This window comes from Parasteatoda tepidariorum, chromosome 5 (genome assembly GCF_043381705.1).
Source record: "Parasteatoda tepidariorum isolate YZ-2023 chromosome 5, CAS_Ptep_4.0, whole genome shotgun sequence".
In the NCBI taxonomy this organism is placed as follows: domain Eukaryota; kingdom Metazoa; phylum Arthropoda; class Arachnida; order Araneae; family Theridiidae; genus Parasteatoda; species Parasteatoda tepidariorum.
Window position 1 is genome coordinate 54,604,415 of NC_092208.1, and position 20,678 is coordinate 54,625,092.

Here is a 20,678-nt window from a genome sequence, read left to right on the forward strand (position 1 = left end):
TTATTATCAAGTAAAAGATAAAAAAAAAAATCCTTTTATCGATTAACTATCGATTCCAAATTTTCCCTTCATGATTCTATTCGATACGATGATTAATGAAGGTTTAATCAAGAAAGAAGAGATTTGACAACTTTGTACATGGAAATAAAGTTTACATTCATTATTTTCCTAAATTTGATTTGATTTTTGTAACAAATTCTGCTATTGTCACCTGGGAAAAGTTTTCTGGACTTGACAACTACGACTTACATTGCCTTTATTCCAAAATTATATTCCGTCACGTCACAATGAATGTAAAATTTAAATGATGCTATTGCTATTGTGTGTTAACGGGAAGCAACTTTGTCTTTACATCGCATTGTTTACTATATTCAGGTATTTTACCTCAAAATTGTGTTTCTGTCAAAATGGGATGAATTAGTTTTAAATGTTTATTTTCCATATATTCTTTCATTTACGTATTTTTAAGAGCTATTTGCCGTATATTGTTCTTTTAATTAAAAAAATGTATACAAATGTTATATGAAGTTAATTATTATATTTCCCAAATGTTATCGAGCTGATTTTGACAACCTTTGAGAGTTGTAACTTTCTACTGGCTCATTATCGTAAAACACAACTAGGCCTAATAGTTAAATAGGCATTGTTTATCTTTATGAAAATAGCTTTTCTTAATTTTTTCCCCATTAGCAATAGCTTCTTCAAAATAATTGTGTTCTTCTGTTACATTTTTGGAGTTGAACACCATTTTTCTCTCATTTAAATCTCTTTAAGTGCCTGGGAAAAAATTTTTCTAACTCATATAATTAGTTATACATAATTCTTGCATCTTAATTATATTATCTTATTTATACCTTATCATTTAATATTAATTGTACATTTTTGACAATAAATATCGGCTATTAATCTAAATTTTAGTTAGTATTTTTTCATTAATTATTTGTAAGCAATGTCATAGTTTGATATTTTTGCATTCCTTCTAGATTTAGTTTTTTAATCATATTATTATAAGCATAAGAAGAGCAAAACTAAGTTTAGGGAAATAAAATTGCTGCTTACATCTAAATGCACTTTGAATTTATTTAATTACTCTATTATTATATAATTATATATGTTGATTTCACATTGTAGAATTCTTGATAGGCACTATTCAAATGATGAAAAAAAGGGAGAAAGTAGACACAATTTAAAATAGTTACTGAATAAGTTTATATTAATGTGCATTTAAGCCTGAACTTTGTGAATTTAATTATTTTTAAAATTAAGTACATTAAAATAGTTTGTTACCAAAAAATTTGTTAGTACTTTTTTTTAAATCTTTTATTCACAAATCATATGCCTAACCTTCAATGCTCTTAAACCTAAGTGTAATCTTATTGCATATACTTTTGCTGTAACAAAGCAACAAACGCATTTCTGTGAAGCCAGATCTTAGACGCAAAAGTTCAGATTAAATTGGAAACGAGCATTCTGCTGTATCAAGTAGCTGTTAGTCAGTTTCTTTTATACCAAATGTTTTTATGTATCTTAACATCTAATTAACTTTATTATCCTAAACATTTCAATGAAAGTTTTTTCTCTTTACCCCATGCCAATGATACAACTAAATTTTTATTATTTCTCAATGATTTATTTCTATTAAAAAAAAAAACAATATTAATGACTTTAAAAAAAATAAGTTATGTCCCTAGTGTAGAGGTTTTCCCTGGGAAAGGTTTTCTTGGTCTCTCGTGACGGTTTACTTCGACACAAAGTCTGTGGAAAAATTTTGTTCCACCCAAAAGTGATCTTAAAAAGAGGTCAGTATGTAGAGGTCTTATATGGAAGATTCACTGTATATGTATGGGTTATTTTCTCAATTTTTGTGTCCTTAAGGAATACTTATTTCTAATTTAACTATTTATTTGAATTATTTAATGGTATGTTTTGTTTAAAATACTCATAGGTAATTTAAAAAAATATGCATCAGATGCATTTTGTGTTTTAACTATATTTTTTTAAAAATAAAACATTAGTAGCCTACTTGAATATGTATAATCAATATTCTTAGTTATAATTTGTATATTTTGTTTTACATATCATTTTATACCTGTCCCCAAATTTTGTGCAATTACTGTCACAAGTAGGAAAAGTGCTAATAAAATGCTATAGATGACTCTAGTTTAAAATATAACCTGGTTACGAAGAACACTCTTCTCTACAGAATGGTGAAATTTAATTGCAGTATTATTTCTTTTAGGAAAATTAGAGGGACAATAATTGTCCCTCTAATTTTCCTCAAAGAAATAGTAAGTTAAAAAAAAAAAAAATTTTACAGAATGTAATTACATACTTTTGTAAAATTGTTTAATTAAAGAAATGTAATAATTTTTCAACTGTAAATTACAGTACCCCTTTATGTATTAATGGTTATACCTTAGAAAGGGCTAACGAATTCATATACCTACCTTGGCACTGTTGTTAACGATTAAAACATACTTAGAGCACAAATCAACAATAGAGTCAAGTGTTTCTTTAGACTGAGGAGAAAGCTGAGATCGAATCTTCTCAGCCGAAAAGCAAAGTTCTCTATAAGATACTCATACATAACATAAGACACAAAGTTCTCTATATAACTCTCTAAGACACTCATACTTCCTGTGCTACTTTATGAGGCAAAAAGTATTGTCATTACTCTCCCTAACTGAATTACCTACCAGTAATTACCTAATTTATTTACTATTTAAAAAACTTTTTGATTCATTATGTTATTACATTTTTTTTGTTGTCAGATTTCAGACAATAAAGGAACCTTGTTAATTGAACATAGAATATAAAATTTTAAAGCAAATTTATAATTAATATTATTACGATGAATTTAACGTAATCTACTTAAAATAGTATTTAGGTAGTTAAACATCCTCTTTAGTGTTTTAACTATGATTTGATTTTGAATATTGAAATATTAACTTTTTGAAGTAGAATTAAGTACCTGAGAGAAATTTTTTTTTTTAAATTTTAACTGTATTTTATTTATTTTTAGATTTTTATTTGAATTTCATTTGACAATTTTGTGTTTCCCCTTTGCTCTTATAAAGAATTGAATATCTGCATAATTACTTTAAGTTATAAATTTAACAGTTAACATCTGAATTTTGATGTTTTTTTTTTTTTGTCGGTTTTTATTTAAAAAATTGCAAGTAGAAATAAAAACTTGGTTACTTAAGAAAAAAAAAAAAAAAAAAAAAATTTTTTTTTATATATATATTAGGAATTAACAATTTTAGTTACCGATATGTGATCTTATTTAAAGTAAAATTAAACTATATATTTTGCAATGAAAAAGTAAAGATTCTGAATATTTTTTTAAAATTAGATATATATTTTTTTAAATATTTAAAATATTACCTTATATTTATATATTAATTCATAGCACAAAAATAAATTATTTTCTTTCTTTGCTTTTAAGGCATTTAAGTGAGTATGGTAATTATATTTTTCCATGCAATAACAATTTAAAACTATCAATAAATTTTAAGTTTTTTCATTGTTTTTTATTGATTCATATACCTAAATGTATATTCTTAATTTATATATTATCAACATTAATTAAATTATGAGATGAATTTTTCCTAATTATCTTAGTCAGAAATTGTTTTGAAAAAATCTCATATGTATAGAGAGAGAATTAAATTGACATTGAAATATGAAATACGACACCATAGCTCTTATAAAAGTGTATTTTTTATTTTTATCCATCAAAAAATTTAATATTTTAATTATTGCTACTTTGATTTTTAAGCTGTAATGAATAAATTTCCATACCTTTTTTTATTTTATTTTTTTTTAAACTAATGTAAAATTTTGCTTTTGTTAGGTGAAACATATATGCTCAAGAAATCACAATTTTGCGATCTTCCAATTAAATCTTTGGATTTTAATGAAGATGTAGCCAGTGACCATGATGTTGAGTCACCCAGCTGCATCCAAGAGTTTGAAGAGGAGGAAGAAAATATGGAAGATAGTTTCTCAGAAGATGCAGGTGCATTTGACGACTCTACTTTTAACGAAGATTACGATCCCTACGAAGATAGTTGTGTGTTCGAAAATAGAGTTGTAAGTAATATTTTTAGTAACGCATGTTGCACAATTCAATAAGTTTTATATCTGAATTTTCATTTTTATAAATTCCAATTTATTTTAGCCTTTAAGTTTATTTTTAAAAAATATTTATTTATGGGCCTAGATAATCATTTATGTATTTAAACTATTTCTTATAGCTGAAACTGCTTTGCATTTAAAAATATTTTTTACTGTAACATTTATTTCAAGGATAAAAGTCAACTGTAACTTTTCACACAGTTTGAATTCTTACATTATTTTTTTGCTTGTCTATTTTATTGCAATAATATTGATGTCATTTGTTATTTCATTAAGTAATAGTTTCATTTAGTTTTCTAACCTCATGTTTAAAATTCCTGTTTCTTGTTTGATCTTAAGTTTCATTGGGGCCCTTCACATTTTGTTTTACTTTTAATTGCACATTAAATGTATTTCAAAATAATAATATTAGCTCTATGAACTATGAAAGTAATCTAAAAGATTTACTTTGAAAATATTATTCAAAAATGTGAATTTTCACCTATTTCATTTTTTGTCACAAAAAAGAAATTATTTCTATCCCATTGTCTACTGTAATAAAATTGGCAATAAAACAAAGATTGTATTAACACCTGTTTCTATTCCTTAACATAAAATACAGTCAAACCCCGCTATAGTGAACCTTCAAGGAACCGACATTTCGGTTCACTAGAACCGGGAGTTCACTATATCTGTTATGCAGGCAATTTAACTAATGGTTCCCAAACTCCTCCCTTTTATTACTCATTATTCAAATAAATGACTGAAAAATATTATGTAGTAGCAAAAAATGTGTTGCTTTTTTAGTACTCTTCTTGCGTACAAAAAAAAATTAGTAATCTCTAGGTGATGAGCAATCCTCAACATCAGATATGGAAACACTTCTCGACCCTCAAATAATTTTTCCTGAATTTCTGTTATTCCGCTTTTTAAACCTGTCTAACCTGCCATTTTAGCACATAAAAGTAGTCTCATAAAATCGCTTAGCAAATTCATCGACATTTGTTTAGATACTGAAGATTGCGGCTTTTTCGATTAATGAACCACTTCAGTAATGCTTCTTCAACATCCTTGTGATTGCTTTTCTCAACTTTTTTCTAGCATCTAAATTTTTTTCATGAGCAGAAATTATTAACTGCCTATTTTTTCATAGGTTACAAACTGCAGATTTGTATAGTTTATATTCTCTGCAAATATCAGCTTGATTGCATCCATTTTCAATTTTTCTGATTACGCCCATTTTATCATCAATGAAGAACGTTTTACGTTTACTGCTCGCCATAGTTAAATTTGAGAAAATTATTTGCAGGCTTTTTTAAACTGAACTGAGAGCAAAAAGGAGTTGAAATGAGGGCCTTATCAACACATATTAGTTGACCAATAATGCCTCATTCGCTCTGACAGAAAATACATATTGATCCCACTGACACCTTACAGGTGCACTTACATCTGCCTGGGTAGGAAACACTTGCTTGGTTTGTCTAGGGATGGGAAAGTGAAATAAAAGAAGCGAACAAGAAAAAAATTTTATTGCTGCATTACCCTCAATAGATGGTTTTAAAAATCGGTGTATGTATTTATTATGAAGTAGAAATTTCAAAATTATTACAAAAAAATGAAGAAAAAAATCAGTCGAAGACAGAAAAAAATTGATTGCATCAATCTTCCTCACTTTTTTGGTTCACTATATCCACAAAAAATAACATTACATGTGTATAGCAAGGCACTGGACCGAACATTTCTTTCACTATAAGCTGTGTTCACTATAGCAGGGTTTGACTGTATCTCTCTTTTTCAACATTACCTACGACCAACATTTTCAACATAACCTTCAACCTTTTTTAAAAAAATATGTATTGTATGTGAAAATGCCAGATTGAAGAATCATTGCACTTAGAGAATACTTAGAGAAGAATCATTGCATCATTGCACTTTTTTTTCTCTCAACCTTTGTTGTTGTTTTTTTTGTCCAGTATGAAAAACCTTTCAGAAGTTATATTCAAAAGAAAAGAAAATGTTACATGATAATTGATATATTTTAATGCCTAAAACTTTTTAATTCTTAGAAAACTAATTTAGTTGTAACTAATTAGTTCATCTAAATTGTTAAAATCTATTTGTTCCTTTAGCAGCTAAAATATTTTTGTTTAATTGTGTGAAATATGTTCTCATTTTTAAAAAAATGAGTCTTTTTATTTTTTTAATGAAACAAAATTGCAGTTTCACTTAGGTGTTAGTTTTTTTTTTTTTTTTTTATGGAGCAGTAAATTAGTTGTAATAACTAGTTTATCTAAAATGTTAATTTATTTATTTAATTAACAATTGATATATTTGCAGTTGAAAAGGAAGTCTGATGCATTTAATGAAAACAGCTTAGAAAAGAAAATGTGCAAATCAGAGTATATCGAGTAAGTGCAAGTTTCCTAAATTTAATATTAATAATGTGTTTAAAATTTATAAAGTGAATATGACTAAAATAATTTCAACTAAATCAAATAAATTTTTTTATTTTGGATTGAAATATGATTTAAAATTACATTCAATTATAAAAGCAATATTAGAGGATAAAAAAAATTGGTTAAGAATATGCATTTCAATCTCTAATTTTTGAGAGGTCAAAACAATCTTTCCAACAATTGACTAATTATCATTTCTTTGTGAAGCGATTTCCTCTATTAAGTATAAGTCACGACTTGTATACATGCAATATCTGCTTTTATTTAATAAATTTTTCTTTAAATAGTGAGTTACAGCCAAGGACCATTTTAGACACAAACCTTGAAAAGTGAGACTTAGTGTTAAATAGAATTTTGTGTTAGATAAACCATTTCCCATATCATTTAACTTATCTTCTGAACATGACAATTTATATCTAGAGCAAATCAATATTAATATTATAAAATTTTTAAATAAAACTACTTTAAAATCCGAAGATATGCTCTTAACTATTTATTATTTTTAGAAAAAAATTGAATTTAGCTGAAGCTTTGGAAATAAAATTTAACAAATTTTGATTTACATTTGAGATTGTTAAGTTAATCAACTGAGAGTGTTAAATTAATCATATTTGATCCTTTGACCACCTTGTAACTTCATTTAAGAATAATGAACTTGTTTGTTTCATTTATTATTATTTTTTAGCAACCAAGCTTAAAATTTAATTCTTACTCTATACTTTTCTTAGTGTCATGCAAAATTTTCAGCTGTTAATTTATTTTTATTTTTAAATTCAGTAGTAATGATGATTCAAATAGTCAGCATGATCTGGAGGCTTTTGTGTCAGAAACTGAAGATTCTCAAGTATCTGTAAATAAAAGTATCAAACCTATTTCTTCTGCACCTGATCCTCCTGGCCTTGATACTTGGCTTGGCAAATTCCAGGTAATAAATATTCATACTATTGAAACATCACAATTTTATTTTATTTCCTTACTTTATGTTTAAAGGAGTTACTCGCAATGGATATTTTATGTTTTGAAATGACTCTGGAGGTAAAAAATTATTCTGCAATACTACCTAAAAATTTTTGAAACTAGTATTGCAGGATTCTCCTTAAACAGTTCTTTAATTCATCAAACTTTTTTAGTGCCCCTAAGAATTTTTAATTTTTACCACGTTTATATAAACTTGCCTTCGTGTATGTCTGTCCGGGTGGAATTTTGTAATCGATTTTAAACTAACTTCCCGACTAGCTACAAACTTCAAATTTGGCACAGAGTTCAGAATCGGATGACAATGCATGAAAATGAAGAGAAAAAAGACATGCAAAGTAAAATAAAATTAAAATTTTAAAAAAAATTACTTTCGAGATTGTCTTTTGTTGTCGATTCCATTATTTCAAATTAGTATTACATATCAGGTGAAAATATTTTTATTGTCGGAGTATTTTTATTGGCTGAAAAATCACGTGGTAGGATCCAGTTTTTCCTCATTCATTTCCAGATTGTTTTGGCTGTCATCAGCATAAGACTAATGAAAGTCGTAAAGGTATTGATTTTCTATAAAGATTTTTGTATCCCTAATTTAAAATGAAAGTTCTATTATTTTAGTAGTGGTCTTGTAGTAGTCTTGACTACTCTTGACTAAGAAAAATAATCTAAATAAAAATATATATTTTTAAAAACCACGTTTTTTGTAGTGAAGAATAATAATTGAAAAGTAATAATTTTTAAAAAATATAAAATAAAAATTAAAAAAATTATAATTTAAAATAAAAAAATTCAAAATAAAAAATAATATTTTTAAAAACCACGTTTTTGTAGTGGAGAATAATAATTAAAAAAAAATTGAAAAACGAAAAACGTGGGGCGCATGAAATACATAACAGTACATATACACATACATATGCACATTTTCTTACTCATACACATGCACAGCCACATATACATCCACATACATCACAAACATATTCCACATTCACATTCAGATACAATTACAGATATACATACACATATTCTCAAGAGCACACATACACACTCTAATATAACATTACTGTTATGTATTTCATGCGCCCCACGTTTTTCGTTTTTCAATTTTTTTTTAATTATTATTCTCCACTACAAAAACGTGGTTTTTAAAAATATTTTTTATTTTGAATTTTTTTATCCTTACAGTCATTTAGGTCCATAAATGTTCTTATTTTCGGAGTTCTATTGAAGAATGATCTGCTTTTGCAAAAATGATAATATCAATGTTAAGTGTTTTTAGACTTTTTATTTGAGTACTAACCTTAAATATATACTTTCTTTATTCTTATACTTTGAAAAGGCTAAGTGAAGTAGTTCAAAGCTAAGGAAAAGCTTAACAAGTTTTAATTTGTATTTCATTAAGTTTTTGTATGAGAATGAAAATACTTACGCAATGGCAATTTAACCAGAACTAAAATAATAGAGAATCTTTTTTTTTTTTTTTTTGTGAAGCTTATATTAAATAAATTAGCGAAGGGTATTTTTTACTGCAATTATCCTAATTTAAAAGACACTATTATTATTTATAGACTTTTTAATTTCTGTTCCCATCATGTAAGTATATGTGATATGCTAAAAAAAATTTAAATGTCTTTATTTGTATAGGAATGGTCTACAAGTGATCGCCTTACAGCTATAGATAGGTTAATTGATGTATGTGATCCTGCTCAAGTAAGGCATATGATGAATGTCATTGAACCTCAGTTTCAAAGAGATTTTATATCTTTACTTCCAAAAGAGGTATATTTTAAAAAACTTTATTTTGCTATTTTTGATGCTCATGATTTTTCTATAACTTATGCAGTGTAGCAAATATAAAAAATTTGTCTGGTTAAATAGATTGAGTTCCTAGACATGGAGCACACTCCATATCATTAAAACAGTTACAACAACTGCCATTCTTAAAAAAATGATTTTGTTAAAGGAAATGTTTTGATAAGTTTTAATTGTAATGAAAAAAAATTTCTAACACTTTGCTTTTAACAGCTTTTTTTATAAAAAGGAAAGTTCGGATGGAATATGCATTGAAAAATTGAGAATCTGCTTAAGCAGAACAGAAACCAGATCCAATAAAAATAGTTTTTTGATGTCATTGATAACTCTGAATGGTGATTTCAATAATTGTTTTCAGGAAGGAAATTAAAGTTCCATAGTAGATAAAAGGTTAAACCAAAGGCTGAAACATTTACAGTGTGCAACAAGATTTCTAAAAATAGCAAAGTCATGGCCAGTGTTTACCTACATGTTTGCTTTATTAACATGAGAGATTAAATTCGAAAAAGCTGCAATTATGTTCATTTTTTACTTTTGGGTATTGAAACTGAACATAGATATGGCTGAATTTAAAAACTTTTAAAGTTTTGAAAATTTTGTCTATAATTTCTTTCTGTTATAAATATTTTCTGCTATATTTATTTTAACTGGTGGATCCCTGAACTTTTTTGATCATCTACACCTAAAAATTTTATAATTCTCTGATCCACCCCTACTGTAAAAGAGGGGGGAATTACCTGTTTCTAAATCATTTATTTCATATTAGCCTAATCAAATTTTTGCCTAAATCAATGTGAATGATGTGCTTCATAAAGCTTGACTAGATAAAGAATGTTTGGTAAAAAATTTGTTTGCTTTAGTTTTAATTCTTCTCGGAGCTCAACTTTCAATTTATTTTTCCGATTTGTTAAAATAGAATGAACATAAATGAAACCAGATTCAACTATAATCTTGTATAACTATTTTGTGAATGCATGTAAAAAAAAAAGTTTTATGTTACAAAGTTTTGGATATTTTTACTTAATTCAAATTGGTCTAAAATTTAGTGATAATTAAATTATTAAAAAGTATCTTTGCATCAAGAGCGCCTAATAGTTCAATCACTCTGTTTTTGGAGATTATTTGTGAATATTTCCAAATTGCTTTTAAAACACTGAGTTATTAACTCTGCTGTTTTATAAGAGTAAAGCTTACTTACAAGTTGATACAAAGTTTAATTATCTAATTTTTTATATTATATAATTTTTTTTCCAGCTCGCTCTATATGTTTTATCATTTTTGGAGCCAAAAGATCTTTTAAAGGCAGCCCAAACTTGTAGATACTGGAGAGTTTTAGCGGAAGATAACCTTTTGTGGCGAGAAAAGTGTCGTGAAGAAGGAATAAATGATGTACGGGAAGTTTTAGGTCGACGACGTTCTCGCTGCAGCATTAGTGCCAATAACAATGCCAATCCTTATCAAGTGATTCCTAGCCCATGGAAAGCTGCATTCATGCGCCAGCACAATATTGAAATGAATTGGAGATGCAATCCTATAAAATTACCAAAAGTATGAATTTTTGTTTATAAATCTCCTATTTTATCAATGATGTCAATCTGACTTTTGTAGCGCATGCAATTTGATATCTATTTTCATAGCTCATTTTTTACATTGATAATGCAATGGTCTCTTATGTAGAAATACTATACGGAGGATAAATTTTATTTTATTTTTTGTGTATTTGTTGTAAACTATTTGTTGTTGTTTTTTTATTTTTCCATAGCAGTTTTTAAACTGTAATTATTATTAGTGTTTCCAAAGATAATGTATCATAGTGAAAAATTTTATTCTATCATGAGTGATCTTCAAAAGTATATAAATAACCTGTTTCAAGAATTTCAACTTCCGTTCAACTGTAGATAATAAAATGATTAACTTTGGTTATTTAATTCTTCATTGTACCAGCTTGCAAAATTATCTAAATTATATTTGAGCTTGTTATATTCATAACAGTCTGCAAAATGTAGATGTGCATTAAAAATCTAAAAGGAAAAAATAAAATTTCTTCATTTTTCATTCTTTAATTGTGAATACATTTTTGGAAAAGTGTTTTGTATTAATGTAATGAATAATGGTTGTGTTAATGTAATAAATGTTTTATACTACATAAATATTTTTTAAAATTTTTATTCATCAGTGACCTTACACTTTGACATCCTGCCACAGAAAGTTTTTGGTTCAGTATTTGTCTTCTTAGACATTACAGCTGGTTACCAGTAAGGGCTGTTTCAGTCATTTTACCCCATCTAGATCTATGTGATGCTCTAATTCTCATCTGTTAATTCCCAAGTCCTTTAACTACTTCTCTACTCTATCTAACCATCTTTTTCCCCTATTGTGTTTGGCTGTTTATTTTTTTAACTGGATTTTCATTGCTATATCGAAATACATGTCCTGGTCACCATATTGAAGAAACCTTGACCATTTTTCCCATGTTCTTTGTATTTTGATTGTAATTCATTGTAACAAAATTCTCCAGGTTCCATTTCTCTCATTGTACCAAGGATTTTTTTCAATATTTTTCTTTCGAAAGTTATCTGTTACCCTTCTGCTTTGTTAGTTGCCCAGAATTTGCTACCATATAAAACTATTGGTCACACTAGTGTCTTGCACAACTGCATTTTTGATTCACAACTTATGTATTTAGATTTGAACTGGTTTCTCATCCATGATAACATCTGTTAATGTTGATTCTATTTTTGATTTCAATTTTTATGTCATGATTATTCTTTACTATTGTATCTAAATAATTAAATTGGGCCATTTAATCAAACTCATATTTCTTAATTTTCAATGGTTGCAGATTTGTGATTCTGTTTGTGCCATGAATTAAGTTTTTCCACTATTTGTGTGCAGATAGTTTTTGGTATTATGCATTTGGGATAAGTTTAATCTTAAATATTTTTCGACTAAATAAATCCAAAAAAAAATTAATATTTTCATTTATATATATTGTACAAGTATCCACTTTTTTGTTTAACCTAAGTTAGTGGAGAATTTCATATTTTGATTTGTATAAAAATTAAAAAAAAGTCTATAATGAAAACATTAATGAATGTGATTTTATGATGCAGTTCTTTATTTGAGATTACTGGTTTGTTATTTAAGGTTCTGAAAGGCCATGATGATCATGTCATTACTTGTCTTCAGTTCTCCGGTAACCGAATTGTCAGTGGTTCGGATGATAACACTTTAAAAGTGTGGTCAGCTAGTACAGGAAAGGTATATAAGTTTTTTTTTATTCATTTATTCACTCAGAAATTATTCTTTACTATATTTTTCACATTTTATGTCAAATATAAAATGTTTAATATTGTAATAAATTATTAGCCATTTCAAAGTAGAAAACATTTTTTGTTACTAAAATATTCTCCCAACATACTTTTATTCTTATAAAGATTACCAAGTATCTGAATAATTTTGATTTAAAAATAAAATTTACTGGTGATTAGACAATAGATTTAAGAAGTGAAATATTGAGTCATAAAATTAAAATTTGCTGTAAACATTGAATGATTATAATCAACATTATTTTCATAGTGATTAAACCAACCTGTTGTAAGTCAATTTCATTTTATTTCAAAGAAATATATTACGATGAAGTTCGGTCTCCACTTTTTATAATAATTTGAGTTGTAATATAGTTAGTCATATTCAAAAATTTACTAAGTTTCATTATTTAATTGATATTTGAAACTGTCAAGTTTTAAAGATACATAATTTATTTATAGCAGAATTTAACATTCTATGTTTTCTTTAACACACTAATGGTTCTATACAAAAAAGTTGTATTTTAAACCGCTATCTTCGCATTGCAAAATCTGTTTTTCCATGTTTTAAGACAAAAATATATATATATTGTGTTTACAGGGGAAACATTCTCCCAATTTTGCCCTTCAGCTAAACCGCCCAGTGGATTAAAAAAAACTTATGTGTGTTGATCAAAAAAATTTTCCTTTCTTAATTTTGTAGTGCTTAAGAACGTTAGTTGGTCATACTGGTGGTGTTTGGTCTTCCCAAATGTGGCTCAATATTATAATTAGTGGTTCAACTGATAGGACTCTCAAAGTCTGGAATGCAGATACTGGCCAGTGTATTCATACCTTATATGGTCATACTTCTACAGTAAGATGTATGCACCTTCATGAAAACAAGTGAGTTATGAATATTAATTGATTACCATTAAATTATAGTGTATTTATTAATTAATTAATTAATTTAATTTTTAGATAGATGAGGTATAAGTAAAAGATATTCTAGTCTTCAAGTCAATTTACTGATATTCCTAAAAATTAAAAAATAATCACTATATTGTTCTTACTTTAAATAAATTTAATTTTCTAATTATTTTGCAAAATTTTTAGTTAGTTCTGATATAATTTAATTCTTAAATAATTTATTTATATTGACATTACTTAACACAATATATATTTTATAGTTTTTGTTTCAATAAAATTTAAAATCTGTTTTTTTTTTTTAAGGGATATTATATTTTTATATAAATTTATTGAGTGATCTATCAAAAGATATAGGATTTATTTTTGATACATCACTCAATTTAGCTTATTAGTCCCTAAAGTTTTTTCCTTTCAAAATTTTCTTTATGTTCTGCGTTTTTCTAGAATTGTTTTTCATGAGCACTGTAATCCATGTATAATTTTTGTTGTATAAAAACTTGATAAAAAGTGTAATAATTATATCAATTATCTTATTTAAATCTTGTTATAAGATTTTAATTTCTTGACCCTTAATAATAGGGAAATATTTCAAGCTTACATCTCATCATATATAATCATTATTAAATTAATTGAAATATTACTATTATGAAGAGTGATCAAAAAAGTTGATTTATGTTCCCTTTGTACTTGTCGTTTTTTGAGTATAATCAATTATAACTATTCTTTAATTTATAAAATGATAGACAAATAGAAAAAAATAAGCATTTATATCTAGTCTTTCCTTCCTTATACAGCCTATGTCTGGCCTATCCTTTAAAAAATCTTAAGTCCAATATTAGCAAAGTAATTAGCTATTTAATAACAAAGAAAAAATAAACAAATTATTTTAGACTGTTGATCAAAAGAAATTAGTTTTATTAAACTGTGAAATGTAAATTAAGACAAGTAAAATTATATGTTATTATACTAATTTCTTCTTATTTATTGTTCATGGCCATTTTTGAAGTTGACTGTTGAAATTTTTATTATTTTTCAATACAAAAAAGTGAATTTAGAATTTTAGATTGCAAACTTTGAGGCAGAGCAACCGCCAATTTCAACTAAATCAGAATCAATCCCACTTGATCTTAAATTATTTAATTGCAAATTTTGAGCCAATTAAGTGAAATACTTGATTCTAGTTAAACTGTACAAATATCTCTTTGTCTCATTTAATGAGCTTTTTTAAATATTTGGTCAAAGATTGTTTATTTTAAGTTAAATGTATTTTAAATTAAAAATAATAAGCTGGTTAAAGTATATTTTGCTATTATTTCAGAGTGGTAAGTGGGTCTAGAGATGCCACTCTAAGAGTTTGGGATGTTGACACTGGGAAGTGTCTGCATGTCTTAGTTGGTCATGTTGCTGCTGTACGATGTGTTCAATACAATGGGAAGTTAGTTGTGAGCGGAGCTTATGATTACATGGTGAAAGTTTGGAACCCTGAAAGGGAAGAATGCATTCATACGCTGCAAGGACACACAAACAGAGTTTATTCTTTACAGGTATGGTTAAACACATTGTGTCAGTTACATTAAGTTCACATCAGTTACACATGCTAAAACAAGATTTTTCTCCATAATGCCATGTACCCTTAGAACTGGGATCATTATAACCTGTCTATATTGTTTCAACTTCTGTGAATTAAGACATTCAACTGCTTAGCTTTCCAACATTTCAGATCTTTTCAAAGACCTTTAAAACCGATAAATATCCCTACCGTGGCATAGTAGAGGATTATAGTTTTGTCACACATGAATTCTTTGTTTTCTAATATTTTTCAAAGTAATGTTTAAAACAATTCTGTGAAAAGAAAAAAAATATGTACGAGTGCAGATAAAAATGATAAGATAATCAATTTCGGAATCTTGGGATCTCGTTTTCAGAGCACATGGTACTCTCATATGACCTTTAATCATAAAGTATTTTTTTATCCCATCATTAATTTAAGTTCCTTAAATTATTGAATTTTGTCTAAGGTACTTATTGAAAGCTATTAATATTTTTTATGTTACCACATAAATTTAATTCAGTCTGTTTGTTAAGGACATTTTTAAAATTTCCTTTGTTCTATTTTAAGGTACACTTAAAATTTTTTTTTTAAATAAGACTATCAAAGAAAAGAAAAACATTCCTCGAATTAAGTAAATTTAAATCCTCTCCCACTGTTAAAGGGCTTGACTTTTTTTTAAGTGTTAAATTCAAATTAAATATGTTTGAAAACTTATATAAAATATTAGTTTTCTGTGTTCTAGAAATTTATAAAGTGTTTGCTTTTGTATTTTATTTTACACATTATCTGTAATCATAACTTTTATCTATTCAATTTTTTCTCTATTAGTTTGATGGAGTTCATGTAGTGAGTGGATCATTAGATACTTCTATTCGTGTATGGGATGTTGAAACTGGAGGCTGTAAACATACATTAATGGGTCATCAGTCTTTAACATCTGGTATGGAGCTAAGAAATAGTATCCTAGTATCTGGTAATGCAGATTCAACCGTAAAAGTCTGGGATATAACCAGTGGCCAATGTCTTCAAACTCTAGCAGGTAGGTTTTTTTCCATCATTTTTATGCTGTAATAATTAAGCATGTTTGTCTTTTACTATTATTGCAAACTATAAAGTAGTTCAATGTAATTATGTGGTTTAAATTTATTTCATGAAAATATGAACACAAAGGCCATTTCTTTATCCTATTTAAAATAATCACTTTTTAGTTCGCCTTTTATGTAACGTTAGATATAAATTACTTATAGTAAAATAAGAAACTTGAATTTAGCTCAAAATTTTTTAACAGTGTTAGAAAATGATTTACAGTAAAATTCTATGATGTTTATTTAGTTTGTGTGTGATTGCTTATATTTTTGCTATTACTTGTTAATTCAGTGTGTATGTAGCTGCTAATGCTTGATTTTTCTGCTTTAATTACTTTTTATAATTTAAATAGTAATTGTTTTACTGAATTGGCATTGTTGTGTAAATTTTATATTTAGATTACTATATTTTTCAAAATTAGGATTTTATGTTTTAGTTATTCAGCATAACTAAAAAATGATTCAGGAAGTTACTTTAATTAAAATTAACTAGAAATTGTTTTGAAAATTTCCTATTCAGATAGGATTCAAAAAAGTAAATTAATCTTAATAAACATGATTTTGTTAGAAAATCTCAGAAAGAAAAATATTGTTGAATATAAGATAAACAATTTGTCTGAAGAATTTTAAGTTGTTTACCTATAATTTTACAAAATAAGCTTTCATTTGAAAATGTAATTTTAAGCTATGGAAATATTTGTTTACTTCTCGTTTCATTGGTATATATTAGTTGTCTTGTTTATTTGTTTTTGTGGACTTCACTAAAAAGTTAAACAATTATACCTTGTGTTCCTAAAATTGTGAATTTGTGGGAAAATTCTAATAATATGAGTAGTTATGCAAAAATTACGCCTATTATGCATTATAGCTCTACGAAATATATATATCGATAAAAATATTTGGGTTTTGCATAATGGTATTGAATTGCATAAGATATAGATTTTATCAATTTATGGAGCTTAATATTGAAAAGAAAAGATGATTTGGTCATACAGGATCCCTATGAGTCAGGAATAACCTGAAATTGTCAGGGAATTTTATTTTGACTCTAAAAAGCAGGGAATAGTCAGGGAAAGCTACATTTTTCTTACAAAAGCTTGGAAATTTTACATATCATACCTGTAAAATAACCTCTCTTAGAATTGTCGGTAATAGTTATCAGTGATTGAGATTAGAGTTAAATAATTCTAGCATCTATTAAAATTAGTCACATTTTAATGTAACTGCCATGTTACCATCCTCATTCAATTATATATATATATATATGCATTGCTCACATAATTTAATATTTGGCACTTACAAATAAAAGAATTGAAGTTTTTGATGAAAATTTGCATGGTATTGATAAAATATAGTCAGGATTTTCTTTGAAATTTGTCTGATATACCTGGAAAAGTCAGGAATTTTTTTTTCTTTCTGAATTTGAGTGAGAACCCTGGTCATATTATTTAGACTTTATTCTTTACAATTAATCTGCTTAAAATGAAAAGGAAACTATTCGAAACCAAAATTTAATACCGAATAATTAAAATGTTTTTTTGTTTAATTGGAAGTATTGTTTGCAGTGGCTATTAAAAATAATCATTAAAGTCATATTTTTAAATTGTAATTTAGGAGGGTGAAAAATTGAGTCTAATTTCTGTTTAAAAAAATGAAAGGTTCTGTATTTGCATTGTGTTTTTAATCTTGTTTTATGTTTTCAGGAGCTAACAAACACCAAAGTGCTGTGACAAGTTTGCAGTTCAATAACAAGTTTGTTGTGACATCATCTGATGATGGAACTGTGAAACTGTGGGACTTAAAAACTGGTGATTTTTTGAGGAACATTGTAGCTTTAGAGAGTGGAGGCAGTGGTGGTGTTGTGTGGAGGATAAGAGCCTCAAGTACAAAATTAATATGTGCTGTAGGCAGTAGAAATGGAACAGAAGAAACTAAATTATTAGTTCTAGATTTTGAATCAGATCATTAATATCTGTTATTTTTCTCATTCACCCTAAGAAATAAAAATTCATCTGTGAAGCATATATTTTCTCATAAGGTGCTACCTGTCACCATCATCAAGAAAAGGAATTTAAAGAAAGAGATTTTTTTGTAAAAAGTGATAAAAAATTCAGGAGATGAAGTGGTCACACCCTTCGTATTTTTTTGTCTTTTACATAATTGTGAACAACTTTTCTTATACAATTCATATGAATACAATAGTTGTGTAGCCACTAGTTTCCTGATTTGTTGTGTTGCAATAGTTTGCTCATTGTGCTGGACACAGTTACTGTTTACCTTTTTTGTTTGTCAGAATACTATTTTGTCCTGCCATATTGTAAATAAACTGCCTTTATTTTATAAAATTTTTACCTAGTTTGCTGTGGTGCATTTTTTTCCCATTCATAACCTCTATTTTTACTACATTCTATCTATAATTTTTTTTTAATTCAACTTTTAAAGTAACCATCAATTAAAACAAAAATAGATTATTTGACATTACATTATGATTTAAAAAAGATACTGCAAATAGATATTTTTTATTGTATATAAATTTCCAAAAAAAAGTATTCTTATAGCTTGTTCTCTGATTTTAGCTGTTAGTTCTAAGAGGCCACAGAATAGAGAAACCATTTTTAAAAAAATTAAAATCTTATCTGCAAAAGTTAGAAAATTTCATTCAAATGCTGAAAAATATCGGGGAAAATGGCTTGAGAACAACACAGTAGAAGCCTGTAAACAGGATTTTTTTTAAATGAATTTTGCAACAATTGTGATAATTTTATCTTATGGAATTTATTTTAATCTTCATATGTTGCAAAAATAAAAAATTAACTATTTTGTAATACAATATTTATAACTTATATTTTAAATTGTACATGGCTTGCTGTACTCAAACGTTGAAAAAAATCATCCAAATTTGATTCCGTTTTTTTTTTTTTTTTTTTTAAATACATGAATGTAGTTTATATTGAACGTTGGATTTTTAAAAAATAAATATTTTCTCAAAATAGCTATGTTTTGAAAAACAAATCCACGAAATGACATAAAATAAGTTATATTTTTATGGATTATTTAAAACCAGTCATCCAATTCAAGAAATCCCTATGTGCAATGGAAACTATATTTATTGCAAACATAGTCTCAAAATTTGAAATAAATCAGCTAGAAGTTTTACTAGTTAGTGATACAGCAGATAAGAGAAATATAGTTTTAAAAAATTGTTTAATTGCGATGCATTTAACTGTACAAATTGTGCTTTTTTCCATGTAAAAATACAATATTTAAATGATACCTTACAATAATGTATGTTACGTATACCTTACAATTCTAAATTTTTCGACTATTATCAAATATTGACTCAAATTAATTTTTTCTGCAGAATTATTTTAGGATACAGTTTTATATTTGCATGCAAAGTTTTTTAAGTTTGCTTAAAAATTTTTCGAGATATGGCGAAATACTCAAAAAGGAAATTAACATTAAGGAGTCTAAACTTTTGGGACCATATTTCCTAGATTGTGGCTACTCTTGATATTTTGGTAGTCAGAAATCCAAATCTGCTGGAAAAAAGGTGTATTAATTCAGAGAAAAATGCTTTATGACGTGTCTAATTTCTTAACCAAAAATATCGTCTAACCAATTAGCATATTTAAGGTCTCTCTCTCGAACAACTTGCATTGAGTCCTAGAACTGGAAGATCCGTGCGTTAGATCAAAAGTTATTAAGAGTGGTCCATTCTTTCCTTTTACTTATTTCTTTTGCACACTGAACATATGTTGTTTACAGCATTTATGAATTAAAACAAAGTATAGGTGTATATGTACCTAGTTAAAAGAAACAGATCAAGGAAAATCACCAGAATGATGCAATTATGACTAAAATGAAATGAAAGCTGAAGTACCTCATCGGGACGATACATTTTTGTGCAGCGAGAATTCCAGATCCAAATGTCAATAAAAATACCCAAAGGATAAAAATATTTAAATTAGCGGTCTGTTCCCATAAGACAAACCATAACACCTTAAAAACGTAATTTTCCAAACCTTAATGTAAATAAATTTATTATACATTTACTATTTTGTAAAAGTAAAAACCAAATATAATTATGGTTTATTAAAATTAATCCTACAATTTGTAACAAAAAATTCAGTTTTCTTGAATTCATTTAGAAAGTCAATTTAAAAAAAAGTGATCAAAAGGTTATTAATTATATATTTTTTTAAAAAACAAAAATTATATCTTTGATAATTAGCTTGTTAAAATAATGTTTAAAATTTCTAATAAATGAAGTAAATCAAGTAACAGAAAAACGGAATTAACAAAACTATTTCGTGAAATGGAATCCACAAAACCATTGAGGCCAATTTCAAGGGAAAATAGATTTTTTTTTACCCCGTGTGGAAAACAAATTTAAATTTATACAAAAAGAAACCAACCATAAAAGTTCTCTTCAAGATAATATTCAAAAATATTTCTATGAGTT

At 26.6% G+C, this 20,678-nt stretch overlaps 1 protein-coding gene across 2 annotated transcripts; it reads left to right on the forward strand.

Moving 5' to 3' along the window:
- The first annotated feature begins 66 nt into the window (after positions 1–66).
- Positions 67–18,571, forward strand: LOC107456829 (F-box and WD-40 domain protein 7). Of its 2 annotated transcripts, none has more exons than XM_016074795.3 (11): positions 67–375; positions 3,857–4,095; positions 6,457–6,527; positions 7,353–7,500; positions 9,192–9,326; positions 10,614–10,907; positions 12,507–12,620; positions 13,371–13,552; positions 14,895–15,120; positions 15,957–16,167; positions 17,917–18,571. In XM_016074795.3, the coding sequence occupies exons 2-11, from the start codon at positions 3,868–3,870 to the stop codon at positions 18,180–18,182; spliced, it is 1,875 nt and encodes a 624-aa protein (XP_015930281.1). In that variant the 5' UTR covers positions 67–375; positions 3,857–3,867; the 3' UTR covers positions 18,183–18,571. The 2 variants fall into 2 exon arrangements, with proteins under 2 accessions (XP_015930281.1, XP_015930288.1); XM_016074802.3 differs by having other exon boundaries at positions 77–375; positions 7,356–7,500.
- Positions 18,572–20,678: the final 2,107 nt, after the last annotated feature.

What these genes read in the sequence shown, in the direction of transcription:
- LOC107456829 (XM_016074795.3), top strand. Translation starts at nt 3,868, where the DNA reads ATGCTCAAGAAATCACAATTTTGCGATCTTCCAATTAAATCTTTGGAT. An exon ending in GGTCAGCTAGTACAGGAAAG is followed by an intron (nt 12,621 to 13,370) that starts GTATATAAGTTT and finishes TTAATTTTGTAG; the next exon opens with TGCTTAAGAACGTTAGTTGG. An exon ending in ATGCACCTTCATGAAAACAA is followed by an intron (nt 13,553 to 14,894) that starts GTGAGTTATGAA and finishes CTATTATTTCAG; the next exon opens with AGTGGTAAGTGGGTCTAGAG.